The sequence below is a fragment of the Xiphias gladius genome, chromosome 12 (assembly GCF_016859285.1).
Source record: "Xiphias gladius isolate SHS-SW01 ecotype Sanya breed wild chromosome 12, ASM1685928v1, whole genome shotgun sequence".
Taxonomy (NCBI): domain Eukaryota; kingdom Metazoa; phylum Chordata; class Actinopteri; order Istiophoriformes; family Xiphiidae; genus Xiphias; species Xiphias gladius.
Genome location: NC_053411.1, coordinates 10489728 through 10511703, shown reverse-complemented (window position 1 = coordinate 10511703; position 21976 = coordinate 10489728). Strand labels below are relative to the sequence as shown.

Below are 21976 nucleotides of genomic sequence, written 5' to 3'. Positions count from 1 at the left end.
TTCGACCTAAAAGGACAGCAAAAGCCTTTCACTGAAAACGGCTTTTGCTTCAGGTGGAAATAACGGAAGGGGGGAGAGACATCGGCCAAAGTGGCAACATGTGGTGATCAACCGTAGGCAACCCTGCAATGGAATACAATATGCTGACTGCTGTAATCAGCTTTCTATTCATAGCCGTGGGTGGTAGACAATGGACCCCTGCAGGAAGGGTTTCTCTGACCAGCTGGAGACCCCTCCCCCATTTAGGTCTCAGCAAGGCACGGATCTTCGTCTACCCCCATCTCAAGCACCCTAATCTACCATATTATGAGCCTTTTTTTCTCTTGTCTCCTGCTCCCTTTCTCTCTCCCTCGCTTCTCTGTTCCCATCTTATGCACCGAAGCCCCACTGTCTTTTACACAAATACATAGGCAGTAAAACCCCAAAACTACTCTTTCTCTGCAGCACCCTAGCAGCTGCTTTGTCTCTCCATATTTACTTTCGCAGCCTGAAATGATTATGCAGCAACACAATTTGTCTATCCTCACTTCATCTTTATTAGTGCCATGAGTTGATGTCAGCCTGGCCTAACTCAGTCCTGGCCTAATTAGACCCTTAACCCATCTGCTCCTAAGTAAACTAACAGGGGGCTGGTGTTTTTTCATATTTCAAATTGGCAGCTTTACCCAATCCATCACATCTGTCACTGAGGACAAATGTGAAGCTCCACCGTTCCAGAAATGGAAGAGTGAATGAAAGTTGGTGTGAAAGGCTTTGTATGTTTGATTTTCCTTTTTGCTTCCAGTAGCGAGTTAAAAGATCTGTGCATCAAAAACTGAAGAAATTTGATAGTTTTTTTTTTAGGTATGAGCTCACATTTGGTTCATTATTTTTGCAGGGTTATGATTGTTGCCTCATAGTTGTTGCAGAGATTTAAACAGAGTAGATGGTGTTTTTGCAGAAAAAAATCACCTGTTAAATAAACCATCAAGTAAATTTTAAATGCGTAAATTTTAAATGTACAAATAAATACCTGCTCTTTCATTGACCTTACTATCACAGCTGCCAATTAACCATCATCTATTTAAATATCATGACTGACTCTTCTTGCTGGGGTCCATATAATTGTATTCAGTTACCTTCGTACAGTTTTTCATTCATTAAAGCGGAGGTAATCCAGATTACTAATCCAGGAGCCAGACTAATCTACAGATAAACTGGTCATGCGTCGCTCACGTCTAGAAGTAGAAGTCAGTAATGAGTGAACTATAAAATCTAACCATATTGTAATATCTAACTATATGACAAGACTCACCAGAATCTTTTTTTCCAGGAGCCTTAATTGGAGAAATCTCAGTTAAACAAATGTGAAAGTATGAAATAACCCTGCAATACTTCTCAATTCAGTTAAGTGAAAGTAACATTTCAAGAGACATATCACTTACTTTAATATTCCATCATTCCAGTATGCTCGTAAATTGAATATTGGTACATTTATCCGCCGTAGCCAGAAACAAAAAATTAGTTTTGCTAGTCCTCTGTCGTTCTTTAGTGAGCACAGTGAACACATTGACAGTAACACAGCACACAAGCACACACAAGAGAAAACTCATTTGATCTGAACTTGTTTTTCAATTGAATGGTCCCGCTGTACTTTACATCGGAGTTGCTTGTACTTCATACATACTGTACTCTTAAGTTTTCAATATGAAAACTTAACAGAGCCATAACTGAACATTGATTTACAAAAGCTGAAAACACAAACCCATAGAGGTGTGTCTGAACCAGCTGAACAAAAAACACACACACAGAAAAAACTAACTCTAAAAGCCATTCAATTCCAGTGCCAGAATTTGTGTTTCTAATTTTTAAAGAATCATGTCACGGTCCTTTGAAAAGTCAACCAAGGATAAAAGAAATCTTCAAAAAGCTATGATGCAGCTGTGCCAAAAAATTTCTGTGTTTTTAAAAAAAAAGTAGATAGGAGTCAAACTTACAATATGAAACTGCAGTTACTCTTTTGGTTGTTTGTTGTGACAGTGAGATGCGACGTAGTGTTCGGGTTCAGATAATGTTATACGATTTTTAAAGCGAGACTACGGAACTTTTAATAGAAATAGTAAAATTCATCCTCTTATAAATGAATAGATTAATTCAGAAGTAACCAAACGCAGACTTAGTGAATTCAGTACACTCAGGAGTTTTGCTGCTACAGTCTTACTTGATCTGGTATAGACCTCAGTTTTTAGATTCAGTTTGTGGAATTTATGACTCTTCTCTACTTTTACTACTGTTACATTATGTCTTAGCATTTACCATTACGTTGTATTTAATCACTTGAGGCCACAGCGACCATCTTTATTATATTATTACATTATATATATATATATGATAAAAGCTGGCATATTTATGGACTTAAATAAACAATACATTATCAACGTTATATAAAATAAAAGAGTAGTATATATATATATATATATATATATTATTACATTATATATATATATATATATATATATATATATATATATATATATATATATATATATATATAATATAATAATTATGGATATATACTTACACTTAAATAAACAACATATTAATATAAAAGTATATATATATATATATATATATATTATTACATTATATATATATATATATATATATATATTATATGATAAAAGCTGGCATATTTATGGACTTAAATAAACAATACATTATCAACGTTACATAAAATAAAAGAGTAGACCAGAGTAGGGTTCTGTTATCTCTTTGAACCTTAGAAAAACATTTAATGCAAATTTGTGCACATAAAACACATACATACAGTACAGTGCATACATAAAGTATCATAAAGTATAAATGCTCTTAATGGTGGCCTACATTAGTATGTCAACACATACTCTAAACGGGTCCACAATGGACCGAATGCAAACTGACTTGACCACATTGGCCAAAGCTGGATCCACAACAAGAGACAGTCTTTTGCACCTGCTCATGGCAAACACTAAACATGACAGAAACAACCAATGACCACATTTTGTAGTGTGAATAGAGCATTTGAGGCTGGTGTGTGTGTCCTACACAAAAATACAGTAGATACAAGCTGTCCATTTCCTTTTGATACTAAGTAGAGAGCTCTGTGCAAATCTGAGCTCAGGCAGAAGGTTCAATCCTATCTTTTTGGGAATGTACTCCTTCTGGGGGGGTGGTATAATCCGTCGTAGCTTTTCCTCTATCAGTCCTTAACATTAATGCAGATACAAGAAGACACAGAAAGCTATTTAATGTGCCCAGGCTCCGGGGGCAGAACAATTAAGGAATGTCAGTTTGTGAACCCATCAAATGCAAAATACTGAAAATGATTTTCTGAAAGAAAGGGGTTGATAAATGGCATATAAAGTGTCAGGCAATCTCAGGTACACCAGCAGCTTATCGTAACTTCACTCCACATGTCGGTCTGTCACGCCACACCCAAAATCAATGCAATGAAACACACCGTATAAAACAAACTGTAAAATTAAAATATAAAACATGATAGAATGGAAACAATATAATCATATAATATATCAAGTATTCATATTATACAACAATACAATTGAAAAAGCAAACCTAAAAAGGAATGTAGTTCTGAAAAAGTACCACTAGAGGTCAGCAAATATCCATGCTCAGATATCCAGTTATACGCTTGAAATATTTATCTGCAGTGAAAAGTTATTTCTGCTTGTGGACTAACGCTTAAAAAAAAAATTACAGACATCCCTTTTTTTTCTTCATTTTAACCTCCGTTCAGTTCCACATAGCAGCAGTAGTAGTGGTGAACACTTCAATTCAGCAAAATTCACTTTGTTACATTCTTGGTAAGAAGTCTCACAGTATAAATGACAGGGTTTTTTTTTTTTCTTGGTTTTTTTTTAATCTAACACTGACTCATGTGCACAGTGGTCTCAAATGTCTCACGGAATAACATCTGCGATCTCGACACTGTTACTGCATCAGGAAAGAAAATGATTTCCCATTTTTCAAAACAGGCTCATGCAGTCATAAGAGAAATTTGAATCTCAGCAAATTCTGCTGAAACTATGTCTGTAACGTTCCTGTGAAGAGATTTTGTTTTTTTTTTGAAGTTGTTTTCCATCCCTGGTGGTAAAAGTTTCTCTCTGTTCATTTTGTCAGATTTTGAAGATTTTCCGTCTGTCCAGCTGTGGATCTGTTCCCAGCATTGTGTGTTTACAGACTCCAGCCTGGTTTCCCGTGTCTTCGCTGTCTTGAATGTCTCTGTTCAGTCTCTGGGTAGACACTCCTCCTCGGTGATGCCCTGAGCCTTCAGCTCCTCCAGGACGTTGTCCAAGTGGCCGGGGTCGGGGTACCCGTGGCCTGTCAGGTTGGAGCCAAACTCCGTCTTGTGGTGCACCTCGTTCCAGATGACTGTGTCGGACTCGCCGGTGGTGCTGGACGTGCCCACGGAGAAAATCAGCCGGCGGTCCCACGCTACCAGGAGCAGCCTCAGAACCTGGACGAAGAAATTAAGGAAAGGGACATTATGACATTTTATCACAAGATCCAGTCCGGTAATCTTCATACTACTCATAAAGTCAGAAAGAGGAGATGTGTTCTCATTTACCTTGCGTCCTTTCTCGCTGTCAGGGAGGTAGCAGTGTCTGGGGAACCCACGGGCGGTGAAGGGTTTGCCTGGATTTGGGTGCTCTGGGCCCTAAAGAGAGAGACCAAAGTTCATCACATCATCCAAGCAAAGACTAAACACCCAATAAAGTGATAATTTTGCGTCATGTATCACAGAAACACGCTTCAGTTTACCTGGATGCCAGGAGGGATGTTGTAGATAATCCGGATGGTTTTGCAGTCAGGGTGGCCGGGCAGTGAGTGGGGGATGACGTGGTACTCCATCTTGCCCGGGGGCTGGTTACCGGTCTTGACTCCATAAATGGTCTTGCAGGTGGGGCACTGCAGGCTGCCATCCTTGTTGCCATTGTTGTACATAGCAACGAGGCACTGGAGGTGGTACTGGTGGCCACACTGTGCCAGCCGGCCCACCGACTCAGCCCGGGAGATACCGCCCACGCCGGGGCCCTTATAGCCCGATGGTCCTGCCAGGGCCTCCATACAGATGGTGCAGTCCTGAGTTGGGAAGACAATTTAAAGTGCGATTTATGTCTCGTCCCATCTGATACAGACGGACAGTTTTGACCACTTTCTTGGGCTTTTTAACCAATATTTAGGCTGCTGGCTGTCAAGGGTTTTTTTTTTTAAACTCGTGTTTTATTTAGCTGAACTGGGATTCGAAAATCATCAAAAAGGAGAACTCACCTCTTCTGGGGGATTGCGAACTTTCTGAAGGTACCTCTTCACCACCTCCTCGGGGGTCTTGCCTTGGAGATGAAAACATCAAGTATGATGACCTGTTTATGAGCAAAATGCACATTCCGCCAAAAGCAGACTCCATCATTACCAGACCCACCTTTACGGGCCTGTTTCTTGGTAGTCTTGCGGCAGCAGTGGCCCAGACCCGGCACGGGCTTGATGTCGCTCTTGCTGACAGGTGGAGGATGAAGCACCAGCTTGGGCGGGCGGGTCAGGCAGACGGGAAGTCCTGCTGCGCTCATCAGGATGCCTGTAATACCTGCACACAGCCAGAGGAGGGGGGGGGTCGTAACACACAGTATTTAGGGTTTACTGACAGCGTGATGAGCTCTTTATCCAGGGAATTATCGATTAACCATACTGGTGAGGGCTGGCCAGAAGATTTACTCAAATACTAGTTAAATAGGCGGCCAAATGTCATTACCTGTGTCGTCTGTAGTAAATCAGTGTCAAGTAAAAGTACAGCACACTTTAATGAGTAAGATTCCTCTTCAAGGTCTTAAAAACTGAACTGGGAACCTAATTTAAAGAATGTACCGATATGTACCGACCAATTTAAATGAAATTAAAAAATTGTTTGTGTCAATATATTTACCTGCCAGTGCAGGGTGCACAGGGCTAGATCCGTTCAGGTTCTTCACTGGAACCGTTGGCACTCTTAAAACACAAGGAAACAAACTTATATTAAGCCGCGGATGACTGAAACACTAAAAGCAGACACACTACAGGTCAGGTCACCTCAGCAACCCAGACTGGAGGTGTCAAAATCTGACGAGTCACCTGTGGACAGACAGAGTCACACAAAGCTGGCTGGAGCATACGCTAGTTTTCTAGTCCACCCAGCGTCAGTGGGTTAAGGAGCTTTTGCCGAGTCACGAGGAGAAACAAACAGACGTTGATCGTCACGACTTGACATACTGTCCTGTACTTGTCAGACAGGCCTTCCTGCTATGTAAGGCTTAAGCTTAGGATGTCAGCACATGACAAATGAGTTATCTTGCAGTTAATTCTTGGGCACAACTAAGGTAAAGCTTCTCCATGATCCAGGAGGAACAATATTGATAAGGATTGCACCGACTCTCACAGAATTCAAAGATGTTATTTTGCAAATGAGAGTGTTTTCAACTTAAAAAGAGGACGTCAACTCATGTCCAATCAGAGCAGCTTTGATTTCATGCAGAAATTGGCCAGCACCAATTTTTCAAAAAAAAGCAACAAAAAAAATAGAAAAACAAAAACAAACAAAAAAACCTTCTTACACGTGTTGAACGAGCCCAATATTTTTTTTGTTTTGATATGACATTAAGAGAGGCTGAACACATATGCCCCTATTTGCCATGAAGCACAACAGTATCGCCACGGTGACGGTCCAGTCACAGGTGTGTACTTACGGTCTGCCAGTTTTGATAACAGTCATCTTCCCGTCTCGAAAGACCACAGATACGAGTAAAAGATATTCCAGCAACAATATCCACTTGTCGCACTACCGGTCTCTTTCCAGTTGTTTCTCACTCTTCTGTTCTTTCCTGCCTCCGATTGATCTTTAGTTTAACAGTAGTATATGAGTATATATATATATATATATATATATATATATATATGCCTCCGTCTCTCTCTTCCTCTGCTTGTGTGCCGGTGTCAGGTCTCCTTCCTCTTTTATAGGGCTAATCCACCTGTTTCCATCTGTTGACTAAACTCTGGTTGTGGGCCAGAGATTCGTCACAGCAGGGATTACCTGTTAGTTACCACAACACACTGCCAGGTTGCCGTAAGGCTGAGACACAAGCACATAATACTGTATATACTGTAATACCGTACCCAATGCCACTGCATCGATGTCACAATGTCCAAATTAAGACTTGCATCCCAACCTACCGTCCCCGTAGATTTAAGAATGTGCACCTTGCTAAGAACTTTTTAGAAGAAGGCTTAAAGACATCGATTAAAACACACGACATGATGTTTTTTTTTGTATAACCACCAACAAGCATTAATGTGGGGCAGAGTCGCAGCCAGAAAAATGATACTTTTCCATTGGAAATCATCAGATTCTCCATGTGTAAAAAATGGTCCAGCAAAATGCTTCCTTTCTATCATTCAATTCAACAGCTACGCTCATTTAACTCTTAAACACAGTAATGTGTGGGGACTTTTCCTCAACTATCTGGTGGAAACCTGAATGTATTTTATGATATTTGCATCTATTTATCCTTTATCTGTTTAATTTATTTATTTTTTAAAAAGGAGACAGCACAGCCTTTGCCCTTTGTTACTTTTATTTTGTTCTTTTCTGTCTTTCTTCTGAAAACTGAAAATAATATATTTTTCTAAAAAACGCATCAGTTCCAACTTACTATTATTTCAAATCATTAACAGTGTATATTCCCATCCACAATAAGCTTTGCCATTTTGACTGTTACTTTTACTATGTAATTTAGTTTAAAATATCTCTATTCGTTGTCTTTTTGCTTTATTTTCTGCTTTGTTTTTATTGTTTCTACATTATTCATCTGTCTTTCTGTATACGTTTTCTATTACTTTTCCATGAGAATCTTTATGTTATATCCTAAACAAGGATATAAGATAAAAATATAAACTTTTTCAACCTTCCTAATAACAAGTTGAGCATTAGGCTACAATTTTGTTGAGGCTATAGGACATGAATGACTAGCTTTTTTGTATGTCTCTGCACGTCAACAATAATTTGCCCTCTCTAGCTGAATGATGCAACAGTGACCTGGAAAAAACTTGCAGGAAGAGTTACTGTACTGTCCTGTTCCTGTACTGGTCAATCTGATTACACTGTACTGTCTTAGTTTATTGGTTTGTTTACCAACAAAGTGTCCAAGATGTGGTAATAGATTCCTGTTTTCGTGCCTTACGTGACTCACAAAGTCACACAATGTGCAGCTGACTGACTCAAACTGGGGCATGGATAAGTTGATTGACGTTCGTGTGACAGGCAGGTAAATGTGAGCGATATGACGAAAAGATTAAAAGGACGGTAGGTCAAAAGCAGAGAAAGGGTGGGAAACAAGGGGAGGAGAGGAGTGTCAGCTAGTCACATTTCTTTGATCCCGGCTAATCTAGTGGCATTAGAGCAGCCTCCATCTGTAGCGCTGGATGATGGAAACACACAAGCTGCAGCATATGGCAACGCTCACACACTTTGCAGCTACAAGCTCGCACCTTGAATCAAGTCAATTAAAAGATAAACCCTTGAAGAAGGAGACGAGACAATGCTCAGGCACAAGTTTAGGGGCACTGACACACTCGTGGAAATCGAACCCACTGCAGCGAGAGGAGCGAGGGCCACAACAGGTGTGTGGACCAAAGGCAACGCTCGTCACAATGATAATCTGTGACGTTGGAGACCCCTCAGAGTTGAACACTTCACTAAGAAACCATCTGCTCCATTTCACTGCAGGCGAGCTCTCTCAAAAAAAAAAAAAAAAAACTCTACAACAAACTCGCCAACCCAAGTGCTATTGATTCTTTTTTAAACTGCATTTGGTAATCAACAGCACTTACGATATGGTAGAATTGTCATAATTGTCTTGTCGTAATGCATTACAGCACCATCACTGTCATCACAGTATTCATGAATATAAAATATCACTGTCAGTATCTATTTATCAATATCTCACTCATTTTGTCACTTTTCAGTGTCTCAATACCATTTGAAGTTACTGTTTATGTATGTAGTATTTATTACCCTTTATTTTATTTTTTTTTCACATTTTTTAATCATTTTTTAACCAGGAGATGTTTTTACAAGTTTATGTTATTCTGAATATGTGTATCAAAAATCTCCTATATCCCAAGTAAAGCACATAGAAATCTTCTTAAAGCTGAACCAATCAATATTTTTCGCATTAACATCGGATTAAATGACTGTGTAATGTTGTCCAAGTGACAAACCCACAGAGAATTATCACTCAGCTGCAGCGCACTTCCCCTCTGTATTACAGAGCGTTTAAATGTCTTTCAGCTCATTGTTTTGGTTTCCAGACCCGCAACTTTAATGTTCTGGTTCACTCTCACAGTTTTCAGGAAAAAAAAACAAATTAAAAAAAACAAATAAAAAAAAAAACAACTCTGTACAGTACCTGCTCAATTAGCTACTACCTGGTGAAAGTAGTGCAGCATTTAGCAACTAAAGAGCCTTAAGCGTAATGCAGCTTTAAATTTAGCCGAGGAGAGCAGAGGAGCATTAAAACAACACTGCAGGAAATATGAAATAAGATTAGGACTTCGTTTTTGCTTTGACTTTACTAAAATGAACCGGTGCATTTATGTAGAACCACCTGAAACCACATTTAAATCCAGTTTTTCCTCTGACAAAATAAAAAAGATGAAATATCAGTGACACCGAATGAAAAGTGCAGTAGCAGCAGAAGCTCCAACTTTACGTCAGCTAATGAAGACAATGCTTCAAAATGAAAATAACCCACTTTTTTCAGCTGTTTTCTTATCTTAAATTACGAGATGTACAAATGTGAGCCCGATTACCTGGATTTACTTTTGGATTTATAAGATAAAACTCCAACACTGGGTTTCACCCACTCCAGGAAGGTTTTTCCCGCACCACACGAGCGTAAGTGTTCACGTGGTGCCGTGAATGAATTTTGGGATAAGGCAGTAAGATGATGACAGCTGGAGCACTTAAGTGGAGCTTGCACTAAGAACAAATCGGAGGAGAGAAGAAGGGCGAGCGGCAGAGGGGGTGAGCAGAGAATCCAAGGCTGATGGGATCAGAGAGAATCTTCATCTGTGACGTGGCTGGTTCTACCACAGCAGCAGGTGCGACCATCTGCTGGACAGAGAAGTACTCTCACCCGATGTGTTGGAAAAATGGGTCAATCGCACAGCTCACCTGACACAAAATACAGAGATTACTGGAGCAGGAATATTAAACCTGCGGTATTTGGCATTAATCGGACGCTTAGATGCTGCTAAACTGTTTTACGGAGGTTGTCTCAGCTAATGTGAGGATTCAGAGAGTTGGGGTGCTCACCTGGGGCAATGTTGGGTGACTCACATGGAAATTATCCACAGCATATGGTCTTTTTTTTTTTCTTTTTTAAAATGTTTTATCACAGTACAAGCATCCAAATTCATGAAGACTTGCTTTTCAGTAACTATGTGTTTGAACAGTGCGGGATGCATGAGGCAATGCTTTTCTTGTATGCTTTGACATTGTTATATTTGAAGCAACTGCAAAACCAGTAAGCATCTCAGAAACATCTCTTTCAGTGAGACTTAAGGATTGTGAGGAAAAAAATGGTATAAAATGAAAAGGCAATAATTGGAATATGATGAAATCTGGACGCTAAAATTTGTAACATGCTCACAAAAACGTGCCACCAGCTGCAAAATAGAAAGTAATGATAAAATAATGTAGAAACAGCTGGAGTCTTCTCTGAACCGCAAACATCTTACTGACCAGCGCCCCCTGGCTGTCGCAACTGGATACTGTGACTTCCTTCACTTAAGAACATTCACTGAAGCTGACAACTGTCAAAGCTGGTCTTGAACATCTAAATACCAATGGTCAAGTCGTGTTAAATGACACGGAGCGTAAAACGCGAACCCATTTCAAGCTCTTACAGATCTTAAGTTTACTCTTGTAAACCATTTATCTATATGATCATAACCTCTAGCTGTTATAAATAGCCCACAGACATGTTATAAGATATATATTTTTAAAAATTGGAATAAAAATTTCTGCCTGATATGTTTTCTCAAGTTAAATGACCTTGTTAAAAAGTCCAGAATCTATAAATATGCGATTTTTTTTTTTCGATTAAAAGTTTAACTACTGGACATATGGTACTTCCTACTTCACTGAAAAGTCCATGTCTATGAGCACTGGATGTGTTTTCAATTTGGGTGGGGCTTTAATATTAGCACGCTAATCTTCTACTTACACTACTCCAACAGCTATTGCCAAGCTCTCGGCTCAAATTGAATATTTAAGGAAGGCTAGTACGGATGAAGACACTGTTATCAAAACAATATGAAAACCTATTTTTTTGTGAAAATCTCATTCTTACTGATATGTTGCTTTCATCACCGAATAATGCGGCTGGTGACAGCAACTCTGTACACTTTTTATTAGCATTATACAGTATATAAAAGGTGGAGTGACTGTATGGCCCCCTACATACTAGGACTACAGGTCCGCGGGAACTCATTTCACAAGAAGAAATCTGAGATTTTCTTGACTGTAATTACCAAAATTCTCTCTTGACATTGGAACAGTAATGCAAAAAACAGGGCGGCTGTGGCTCAAGTGGTCCACTGGTCGCAGGGTTGGCGGTTAAGTTGCCTCACTCATAAGTCGCTTTCGGATAAATGCGTCTCCCGAATGAGTAAATGAAAAAGTAAAAGGACAAATCACCAGCACAAGAGGACCCCCGATGAAAAACATCAAGCATTTGATCACAATCATCCCACATGTATTTCAAATGCATTCACGATGCATTCCAGATGTGGTTTGCTGGCTAGAACCTGGAACCTTTTCAACCACAGCTGTACAGTGTTTCTTTGTTTATTACTTCATGTTTCACACTGGATAGGGCTGAGGTTTCAATCAGCAAAGTTATCCAGACAACTCCATAAATCTGCTTTGCGAAACAAGCCCCTGGGCCACATTGGTTGCTAACGGTTACTGGCCCAAGTGAAAGTATTTCCAGGCTTTTCCGAATCCTAGACTCCAAGTCTCCTACTGTTTGGTGACAACTATATACCCACTACATATATTCATTAACTACGTGCGCGCGAGTGTATGTGTGTTTATGAAGTAAACCCATCATTAAGCTGTTGCATGGCAAATACCTGGAATGTGAGTAACTCTTGTGAGAGCCCAGCTTGTGCAGTATGAATACTCTTCATTGTTTTCTCCATGGAAATGAGTGAGCCTGGTGGACTTTCGCAAAGATTAAAGGCTCACGTATGCTAATGAGCGCTGATGTCAGACACCTGGTAATGAGGGCCTCAAACAAATGAGAAATTCCTGTGTAAATTGATTTTTCTTACATATCCTGTTTAGTTGGTCTCATTTTGTTTTGTATACAGTGAAACGATATGGGGCGTGATCACTGGGAGCATTTAAATAATACATTCATTATTTTAGCAGTACTTTCCTGTTAAAATCAAATCAGTTTCAGTCAAACATTACGGAAATAAGATATTTTTCTTTTGAATCTACATAAGACTATTCCTCTATGTGCATGCTGTTTGCACTTGGATCCTGATATTGACTGGTAAGACAGCACAAGTATATTTATGAGTATTCTTCATAGTATCGAGGTTGCGGCCAACAGTTTACATACTGTTGTAAGGGATATTTATGTCAAGGCAGTTTGGGGATCGAAATGATCTCTGCAGCTGTGCTCTCTCTTTTTGTGAATCACAACACTAAATTTCCATTTGGATATTTATATTTGTCAGGTTTTTTTTTTTGGTGCTTTACATGTGACTTCACTGCTTTCCAATCAGTGAACGCCACACCCTTTTGTTTTGGTGATGAGGACATCACACTTGCCTGTGACGTCTACATATAAGCCTGTTCATTCGTTTGCACAGAGGAAGGGTTTAATTTTGGGACTAAACTGAAAAACACGAGACACCAAACAATTCCAATTTTGTATGATGTGTGACTTTTGTAGGAATGTAAATCTTGCCTAAATATGCAAAATTAGAAATGTATACACATTATTTTCAGAGGTTTTCTTATCGTTCCTTGGACGATAAAACCTTTTGCCGCTTGAAGAGAATAGTTTTTTAGCCAACTGATGTGTGACTGCGGTGGTTGTCTACTCACCCAGAAGCGATAAGGGCACGTGACTGAGCCATGGCGATACGCTGCAGCGCAGGTCGGCTCAGCCCCGCTAGGCTGGACCTGGGCGGCAGAGGGGCCGCGCAGGCAGCAGCACCAGAAGAAGACACTGGTCCCAGGACGCGGGCAGAAGGCGAGGGCGTGCAGGTGGAGGCAGCCGTGGAGATGAGAGGGGGGCCTGGAGCGGGCGCTGTAGGGGCGGAACAGGAAGCAGAGAGGATGGAGGAGGTGGAGGGGTGAGGGGGAGAGATGGCGACCGATGAGGGTGTGGTGGAGGGTGGCGGAGGAGGCGGCGGAGGTGGGGGGAGAGGTGGAGGTGGGGGACGGGTGGAGGAGATGGAGAGGGCGGCGGTAGCTGAGCCAAGGAGGGAAAGAGAGTGAGTGAAGCCTCCTCCAAAGCCAAGGCTGGCGCCGCTAACACCACTACCACCGACGATACCTACACCTCCGGCACTACCCATACCGCCTACACTGAAGCCACCTGTCGCCCCAACTATAGACGTCCTGTTTGGCGAAAGTGATCGTGAAAGGGAAGGAGGCCGTGGGAGGGTTAGTGAGTATGACCCTCCTGGGACAGGCTGACTGCTGATTTTGGGACTAGGCGGCTTGGTCTGTGGTGGTCTCCGACCCAGAGTATGAGCAGTCGACATGGTGCCGGCTTTGACACTCAACACCAGCATACACTGATGACAGGCGCAGGGCTGTCCCAGAGAGGTGATGGCTGAAGCAGGGAGAGCCCCGCTGGGGTACGCACTCCCATTTCCAGTCCCACTGCTGCTCATCCGGATCCCCATGCCCACTCCAGATACATCCACACCAAGCAGTCCTCCGTGGCTGGGCATTGACGTGGGCCCCCAGGCATGGTGGGACTTGGGCAGGGGCCCGGACACCAGCGGGTAAGCCAGGTCGGAGCGGCGCTGAATGCGCCGGCAGCGCTGTGTCTGCCCGTTGATTTGGGTCATGCTTTCGAAGTCAATGAGGTAGCAGAAACCCAGCGGCGCCAGGTCCAGCCAGGGCTGCTGACGATCTCGTGCTGCCTGGATGGCGATGCCCACCTCCGTGTCGTACGCCGTCCAACTGCCGGCGTCGTTCTCCCACTCCCACAACCAGCCCTGGCCTGGCGCTGAGGTGGGGTCGTAAAAGCTACGTCGTACCGGTCGAAGGGTACCTGAGGCAGGGGTCAGAGGGTCACATCATAAGAAAACGTTCATACACATTATGAGGATTTGAAAGGGGTGTGGTGTCTTTAAATAGCACTCTGGAGTCATTTACTGCACGTCAATGGTTATTTCCAGACATATCCTACACTACTATTGTAAATATAAAGTTTGAAGCATATATTGAGCATCTTTCTTTCTTGACTAAATCTCTTTAACTGTAATCATAATGTAGGGTGATGAGAGGTAGATGCAAAAGTAGCTAAGTGACTGGACTACTATTTGCTGGGGACAAGTAGATTACAACCCCAACAAATTCAACATGTCTGTGTTTGCTTGCTAAGAATTTGGGCAAACAGGTTGCCCCTGGTAACAGCACACAGTGTCCTGCGTTCTGATTGGCTGGCAGCCTTGATCCGACCGAGAGCTGGCTGTGTTTGCTTTCCCAGGGTGCCCAGAGAAACTCTACGGAGTCTTCATACTGTAAAGCCTTCCGATATCAAATCCTGTCTCTAGGAGCGGTGCACAACTTTCTTTAAGATTTGCGAGACTGACGTTAAAGTGAGAGCTTAACGGTTTTTTCAGAACTGTAAAAGGCATTTTACATTTTCATTTTACAGTTCAGTCTGTATTCTCTCTCTTTTCTTTAATCAGAGTAAATGATAGCCGTGGATGGATTAAGAGAAAATAGGCACAGACAGGTAAAAGGGCCCCCACCCCTCTTATATAGGACAACCGGACTGAAAGCTTGGGTCTTTTTTTGTCCATTTTGTGTCACTCGGTGGTCAAATGTTCGTCTCTTTGTAGTTGTTTTGTGTCTCTTTATGGTCATTTTTTGTCCCTTTGTGGGTTTTTTTTTTGCCTGTCTTTGGGATTGTTTTGCACCCCATTGTGGTCAATTCGTGTCCTATAACTGAGATCTAAAAGTATTAACAGTCACTTCTTGCTGAGACTCCGGCCCAAGGGCCCCCTGACCTCTCATGCCTCTGGGCCTGTGGCCATTAGGTAGGCAGGTTCAGTAATCTATCCACGACGATAGCAAAAAACAGGGTAGCTGAATGAGATCGGTATGCCACATTTAACATGACAACAGGGGAGTTCATTCATAAAATCTGTTCCCATCAACCCCATTTTGTCAATGACCTCAGACCCCCTGAAATTCATCCACCCCGCCTCCTCATTCCTGTCTCCTATTTAAATTGGGGCACCCTGCCTTCCTCCCACCTTTCAGTCTCTGCTGGGTTTGGAAAACAAACTGCACAAAGGCTTTTGTCAGCCAATGTTGAGAGAGAAGGGCGATGTTGGGATCTCAGCCAAAGTTAGAGGTCTGACAACTGACAATCCCCTGCTTTGTCTTACACTGCCCCGTTTGCCTCTCTTTTATGAAGCTCTGACTTGTGCTAGATCACCTCTTACCTCCATTTTCTCTTACAATACAAAAGACAGTAGTATTGATCATAGTGTTTGCAGTGTAACTGCAGGACTAAAGTGTTTACCGTGTCTGTGAGTATGACTGAACACTTCAGCACACGCGCGCGCGCACGCACATGCACGCACGCACGCACACACACACACACACACACACACACACACACACATCCCTGTCCTTAAATGATATTTGCATAAAATTGGAAATACTGTAAGAAGAAACTATGGGAGACTAGATTTGGGAATTTAAAATACAAACAACAGCTTTTATGCCATAGCACAGGAGAATTTAAACCGTGCCGAGGTAAGAGGCCTCTTTGCAGCAAAACACTCCCAGCAAAGCGTCAACATCTGGGGCAGAATCATCACAAGGGATTGCACAGATAAAGTAGACACACATGAGCAATAAGAAGGCCTCCACCTCAGGCCCGGCTACACCACCACAGTCTCCGCCGTGTGACTCTGTCTCTCTTCTCTGCTTCTCACCTGTGTCTTGTCGGAACTGGTGCATGGAATGCAAATCGATGATGTAGGGCGAGAGGCGAGAGTCCACCTGGCCGAGGACAACGCTACCACACCGCGGGTCGCTCCGGATGACTGCCTCGATGTGATGACAGACAGCCGGGCTGTAGGGCCGCCAGCGTCCGTGCTCGTTCAGCCATTCCCATACCACCACGGCGGATGCTAGTAACATCCTACTCCTGCAAAGGTGAAAAAATAAAAATGGCAATATTGAGTCGTAAAGGAAAGCCAAGCGGCGGGGATGATGGGCATTTAAAGAAACCCCGCTGCCGCTCCGCCGTGCATCCCTGCGCACAGCGGCGCTGCATCCATCTTGGACAGTTTGCAAACCCAGATGTGTCTCCTCTCTGTGGATATAAATATATATATTTTGGGATGACACTACATGCAAACTGTACCTTCCATGTTTGTAGTTTCTGATACGCAGCAATTAGCGGGTCCTTTTATCACACGGCGAGGGCAGAGACCGTTTCAGGGCGCAAAGAGCCTCGCAGGATGGTTGCATTTTACTCCCTATGCAGATGAGTGACGTGTACTGAAATCATTTCTCCGGCACAATCAAGTTAGGATGAGAGGAGAAAATGCAAACCTGGATGCTCAGGGTGGTGCGGCACTCGTAAAGTGGGTTACTGTGACAGACTGGCTTTGATTGTGGAATGCAAGGTTCCTTTCTTTTTTTCTTTCTTTTTTAAAATAACAAAAAAACAAAAACAAAAACAAATCTGTGCTGTCTGTAAGGGAGGATCAAATTCCTGAGAACAGATAAATATTTACCGGGTTGGATCAGCTTCAGTGTCTCCAGTCAAGTCACTGCTTAGTAGAACAGTCGGGGTGTTCTAGTAATGATCCATCTGTCACTGTGAGGATCTCTTCACCCTTGAGGTAGAAATCCCGGGTTTCCAGTTACATAATTGTTTTGTCAAATGTGTCACTGCACTTAGGTTTAAGCTACGTTGACGCAGGCTCACTTCTTGGCTCTTCCAAAGTGTCTCGATCGGGCGGCTCTCACCCAGCTGAAAACCATTCAGCCGGCGAAAATAAACCTTTTTGACGCTCGCGTGCGGGAACACCCCCGCGCCTCGAAGACCTCCGGCGTCCAATCGGATTCGAGCAGGTTTCTCCGTTTAGCCAGTCGCGAAACGGCTCCCGCGTCACACGCTCGCTGTCCGTGGTGTTGGGGTTTGAGGTGTGTGTTGAAATGTGTTCCTGTTTCGTGTGAGTCAGCAGCGCTGCTTTTACACATGAAACGGCTTTCGAGATGTGATTTTTCTAGTTGAGGAGGAGAAACACAATTATCAAAAAAAAAAAAAAAGAGGCTGGAGATGCCGGGGATTGAACCCGGGACCTCATACATGCGAAGCATGCGCTCTACCACTGAGCTACATCCCCATTGGTCAGAATAGACACTACACTGTATTTTATCTCATCCTTTATTCATTGTGCGTGATCGTCTCAACAGAAAAAGGGGGCACTGATGTGAACGCGTTAGATTTATTAATTTTTTTTTCTTCTAGTTACAGTATACAGTGTTTCGGAACGAAAAGTACAACAACATCAGTACAATCTCCCAAGACAATAGTGAAAAGCCTTGTTGTACATTAATTCATTAACAGTGGTGTAAAGTAACCAAGTTTACATTTACTCACGTACTGCAATTATGTACAGTTTTGAGGTACTTGTACTTGACTATTTTAAATGTATGCTACTTTAAACTTCAACTCCGCTACATTTCAGAGGGAAATATTGTAGTTTTAGTTACTTTGCAGATTACGATTTTACATAGAATACATGAGCAATGCATATAATAATATATATTATCACTGTATGGGGAGAAAAAGAATGAAAAATGTCCAAGCTGACGTTTTACAAATTACTTGCTTGTCAGACCAACAGTCCAAAACCCCAAAAATATTCAGTTTACAATCACATCACAAATTTTGTAATTTTTCTAAAGAAATTACTTAAACGATTAATCAATTATCAAAATAATTCATTTTCTGTTGAGTGGCTAATCGATTAATTGACCAATCACTTCAGCTCTAAATATGACTTTAAGTAAAGTTTGTTTTTACTTTTAATGTAAATTAGAAAAAAAAAAAACATTTACAGCAATATATAAAACAAGCTACACTCCACGATATACAGCATGCAATGGGATGACACAATAATACAAAGTCTGATTTCTTAAGTGACTGAAACAGTTTTACATTATAAAAGGTAAACTCACAAGAGAAACAATCAAAATCCCCCTGCACAACAGCTTCATTTATCAGTCAGCTCTCTGGATTTCGAATTAAGACCAGGACCATGGACATGACTGCACTCTCAGTGCATCCATCCTCTTTAGTTTGTCTAGCTGTGCTTTGATTTACATTCTATGATTAAAAACCTACACTTTGTGGCTGTTTTTATAGACTGATTCCACTATTTTGACTCAAAATTGACTATTTCTAGAAATTCCAAATTTCTACACCAAAATTGTATTCCTGACGGAGGGCTTAAGACTATTTCCTAAGGCTTCTTTGTATTTCGTATTTTCTAATCTTGTACTCACAGTGCAGTCATATCCCTGTCCGAATCCTTTCCTCCCTCTTCTTCAGACCAGATGGCACTTCCAGAGAACTGCTTTAGGTCTATCAACAATCCAGCCCCTCCACTTGCTTCCCCCTTACCTTCCCCTTCTCCTACTTTCTCCTCCGTCTCCTCCTTTGCCTCTGGATGGTCTGTTAACCTGGTTTGATCCCCTGCCTCCGAACCCTCCAAACTTGAGTTCTCATCTGAAGTGTCATCTCCTTTTCCCTTTGTCTCTGCATCATCATCCTCCTTCTCCTGCTGGTCGTCCCACTCGCTGTCCCTTCCCTGGCTACCCCCCTCCTCTAACTGTCCCTCCTCATCTTGGACTTCCTGCATTTCCTCTCCGTCCTCATCTGTTTCACTGCCAGGCCATAGCCGGACTCCGAGACGTGTCCCCAGAGCAAATGCTGCACCCCTCACCTGGTCCCTGACCCCCCCTTCCTTGTACACCATGCGCCGGATGGTATATTCTCCATCAGTCTCCCTGTTCAACTTCTTGTACAAGAATATCAGCAATGCAATCAGGGCTAATAGGCAAAATAAAAGGATCAGGACTTTGTGATTGTTTGTTGTATAAATAATGATGGTTCCAGAGTTATCCATGCCTGAAGTGAAGAGAGAGAAAAGGTTCACCGAGTTAGCACGTCACACATTAGACAGCAGGATTTATTCATTTCAATGAATGATTTTGTTTTTAAGGGAAAATCTCCTCAAAGAATAGTTTTGAAAGCTATGCTCAATTACTCTCTTGCTGAGAGTTAGGAGAGAACATCAATAGTGTTTTCACATCTGTACAGTGAATATGTAGCAGGAGCCAGCAGTCAGCTAGCTTAGCCAAGCAAACATGGAAACTGTGGGAAACAGAGTTGCTGGTAGCCTGATTTTGTTACCTTACAGTCATCTCATCTAACTCTATAGAAAAAAAGGAAATAACCATATTTCCCAAAATGTTGAACACATCCACTAAAACAGTAGACCTTTTGATTTGGAAATAGTTTTTTATGATTTTATGATTTTTTTAGCTCATACCTGGGTTTTACATGGGTGTGGTTTGTCATACAACAATGCTGCTTTGAAAGCAAGATTAGATGATGTCAGCAAACCTAAATTAGTACTATCTAAGTTCTACCTGGGACAACCTAAAAGTGGGTCTACATAGATGCTAAACATTGTGTCGGTAATGAAACCAAGTCTGAATCCACTTTTTCTTCTCTCTAAGAGAAACAGAAAGCCTCTCCTTTGAAATCCCTCAATACTGAGTCAGACCAGTGTCAGAAATGTACTTTACCTCTTAAGAAAATTCGCTGTTGAGTAGAAAAAACCCTTCTGGCTTGGTGTCACAGTTACAGGCTGATTTTTTTGCAGTTAGACTCCTCGTACTCTCAAAGCAGTTGTGAAGTTTTGATCAGCAGGAGATCCATTAGTAAATCTACCTTCAGGATCTAGAAAAAAAGGTAAATTAGTGAGGTAAATGACAACGCATGGTGTTTCCAGCAAAACCTTTAGATGGCCTAATTTCACATTAAATAATAAAAATGCCTCTGATACATTATCATCTAGAAAAATATACATGCAACACTTACATAGGCTGAAAATATAACAGGAAGTCTGTGTTGCCCTTATCTCGTTTGACAATAAAACTGTGCGCTGGAATGACAGGAAGCTAGTAGACTGCTCACTGCATTGCTGGTTTCCTGTCAAAATTATAATTAAACAGAATCAGTCAGCTTGCTGTGGGAGGAAACATTTTTAGTCATGGTTGAGCAGGCTAAGATCAGATATTAAGTTCCGAAACATTAAGTGTAAAATACTTATAAGTAATGAAGTACATGCATTAAAGATGCAACTGAAGCTGAAATGTACTGTACATGAAATAATTGTTCAAGTATTTAAAATCTGAAATATTAAGATCCTATGTATGGGGCTATAATTGCAGAGAATGAGGCATTTGCATTAGAAAAGACAAAAATATGTGCAGCAAAAATGAGTTCAGATGCTCTTCAAAATATTAAAAAGAACAGAAATTAACAGTTAAAATAGTCACCAAAGTTGTGAGCAGGAGATAACGTTTGTGGAGCCAGACAGTGCCAGAACACGAAGAACTAGTAAGGGACTGGCAGGTGACATTTAGAGACCTTTTGAACAAGTGTGAGAGAGAGTGTGTGTGTGTGTGTGTGTGTGTGTGTGTGTGTGTGGGAATGAGAGAGCGAGAGGAGAGAAAACGAGAGAGGGGCCGGTGCATGAAATGTGGTGAAGAAAAGCTAGATGAAACTCACCGTAGAAGGTGGAGGCTCAAGGGGGTGAGAAGTCAGATAAAAACAAAATCAAGCAGATGGAAAGCACAGGTGGAAAGAGGGCATTCATTAATGGAAAGAGGAAGACATAGACATTTGAATGTTCTTCCACAGGTGCAACATATAATAAGAATATTTTAAGAACATACATATTCTTTACTGACTAGAATTAAGCTGCTGGAAAAGATCATGATACAGTATATGTGTTTCCGGTGACACGTTCCAACCTGCTGTCATTTGTGTCAGCGGTTGTAATAGCAGCTCCCTAAAGAGCAGTACAGGTGAAGGCGAAGATGCCAGGGTTTGTGAAAAAATGTACCATCAAAAGTTTTAAGTCGGTTTTCGGTGCTGAAGTCGTGGATTTTTTTATATACACACTGAAGAAAGAAGTGTAAAGGTGCCGAGAACTAAACTGTAGTCTAGTTCATTCTTTGATTTAGGGAAAAAATATTGATGTTATGTAATTACACGCTAAAGTTGCAATGCACCAAGTTCAAAAGCTGCACACAGTTTCTGAATGCGAGACAAGAAAGCCACATCCTGTTTTTGCTTCAGTGGCCAGGCAGCCACAGCCCCTACACCCAGCAAAGGCAGCAATTTGTACTGTAATTTTACAGTGCATTTCTCAGTGCTGGATATGCACACGACAGTCTGGTGTGAAGTTATGAACAATTTGAGTTCGCAGATGGAGAATGTAATTGCTATCAAATAGTTTGCCATTTTAAGCCCTTTTAAGATTCCATAAATCATCTTCATTTTGCCGTGAGTTCTAAGTTTTTGCTGAACCTCCACATGAT

The 21976-nt window shown here is 41.6% G+C and overlaps 2 protein-coding genes and 1 non-coding gene across 4 annotated transcripts; all 3 read right to left on the bottom strand.

The window, feature by feature from the left end:
* Positions 1-2799: 2799 nt before the first annotated feature.
* On the bottom strand, positions 2800-17299 carry dtx4a (deltex 4, E3 ubiquitin ligase a). Of its 2 annotated transcripts, none has more exons than XM_040140383.1 (9): positions 17086-17299; positions 16276-16490; positions 13190-14372; positions 5957-6018; positions 5459-5620; positions 5308-5369; positions 4798-5118; positions 4604-4693; positions 2800-4492 (listed from the first exon to the last, which is right to left on the bottom strand). In XM_040140383.1, the coding sequence occupies exons 2-9, from the start codon at positions 16481-16483 to the stop codon at positions 4262-4264; spliced, it is 2319 nt and encodes a 772-aa protein (XP_039996317.1). In that variant the 5' UTR covers positions 16484-16490; positions 17086-17299; the 3' UTR covers positions 2800-4261. The 2 variants fall into 2 exon arrangements, with proteins under 2 accessions (XP_039996317.1, XP_039996316.1); XM_040140382.1 differs by lacking the exon at positions 17086-17299 and adding an exon at positions 16710-16896.
* A 329-nt stretch (positions 17300-17628) lies between these two features.
* trnaa-cgc lies at positions 17629-17700 on the bottom strand. The gene has a single exon. It is a non-coding gene; the product is annotated as a tRNA-Ala (tRNA).
* A 52-nt stretch (positions 17701-17752) lies between these two features.
* si:ch211-119e14.1 (nucleolar transcription factor 1) lies at positions 17753-21009 on the bottom strand. Its single transcript, XM_040141156.1, has 4 exons — positions 20930-21009; positions 20469-20579; positions 20174-20327; positions 17753-19490 (listed from the first exon to the last, which is right to left on the bottom strand). The coding sequence occupies exon 4, from the start codon at positions 19486-19488 to the stop codon at positions 18862-18864; it is 627 nt and encodes a 208-aa protein (XP_039997090.1). The 5' UTR covers positions 19489-19490; positions 20174-20327; positions 20469-20579; positions 20930-21009; the 3' UTR covers positions 17753-18861.
* Between the last annotated feature and the right edge of the window lie 967 nt (positions 21010-21976).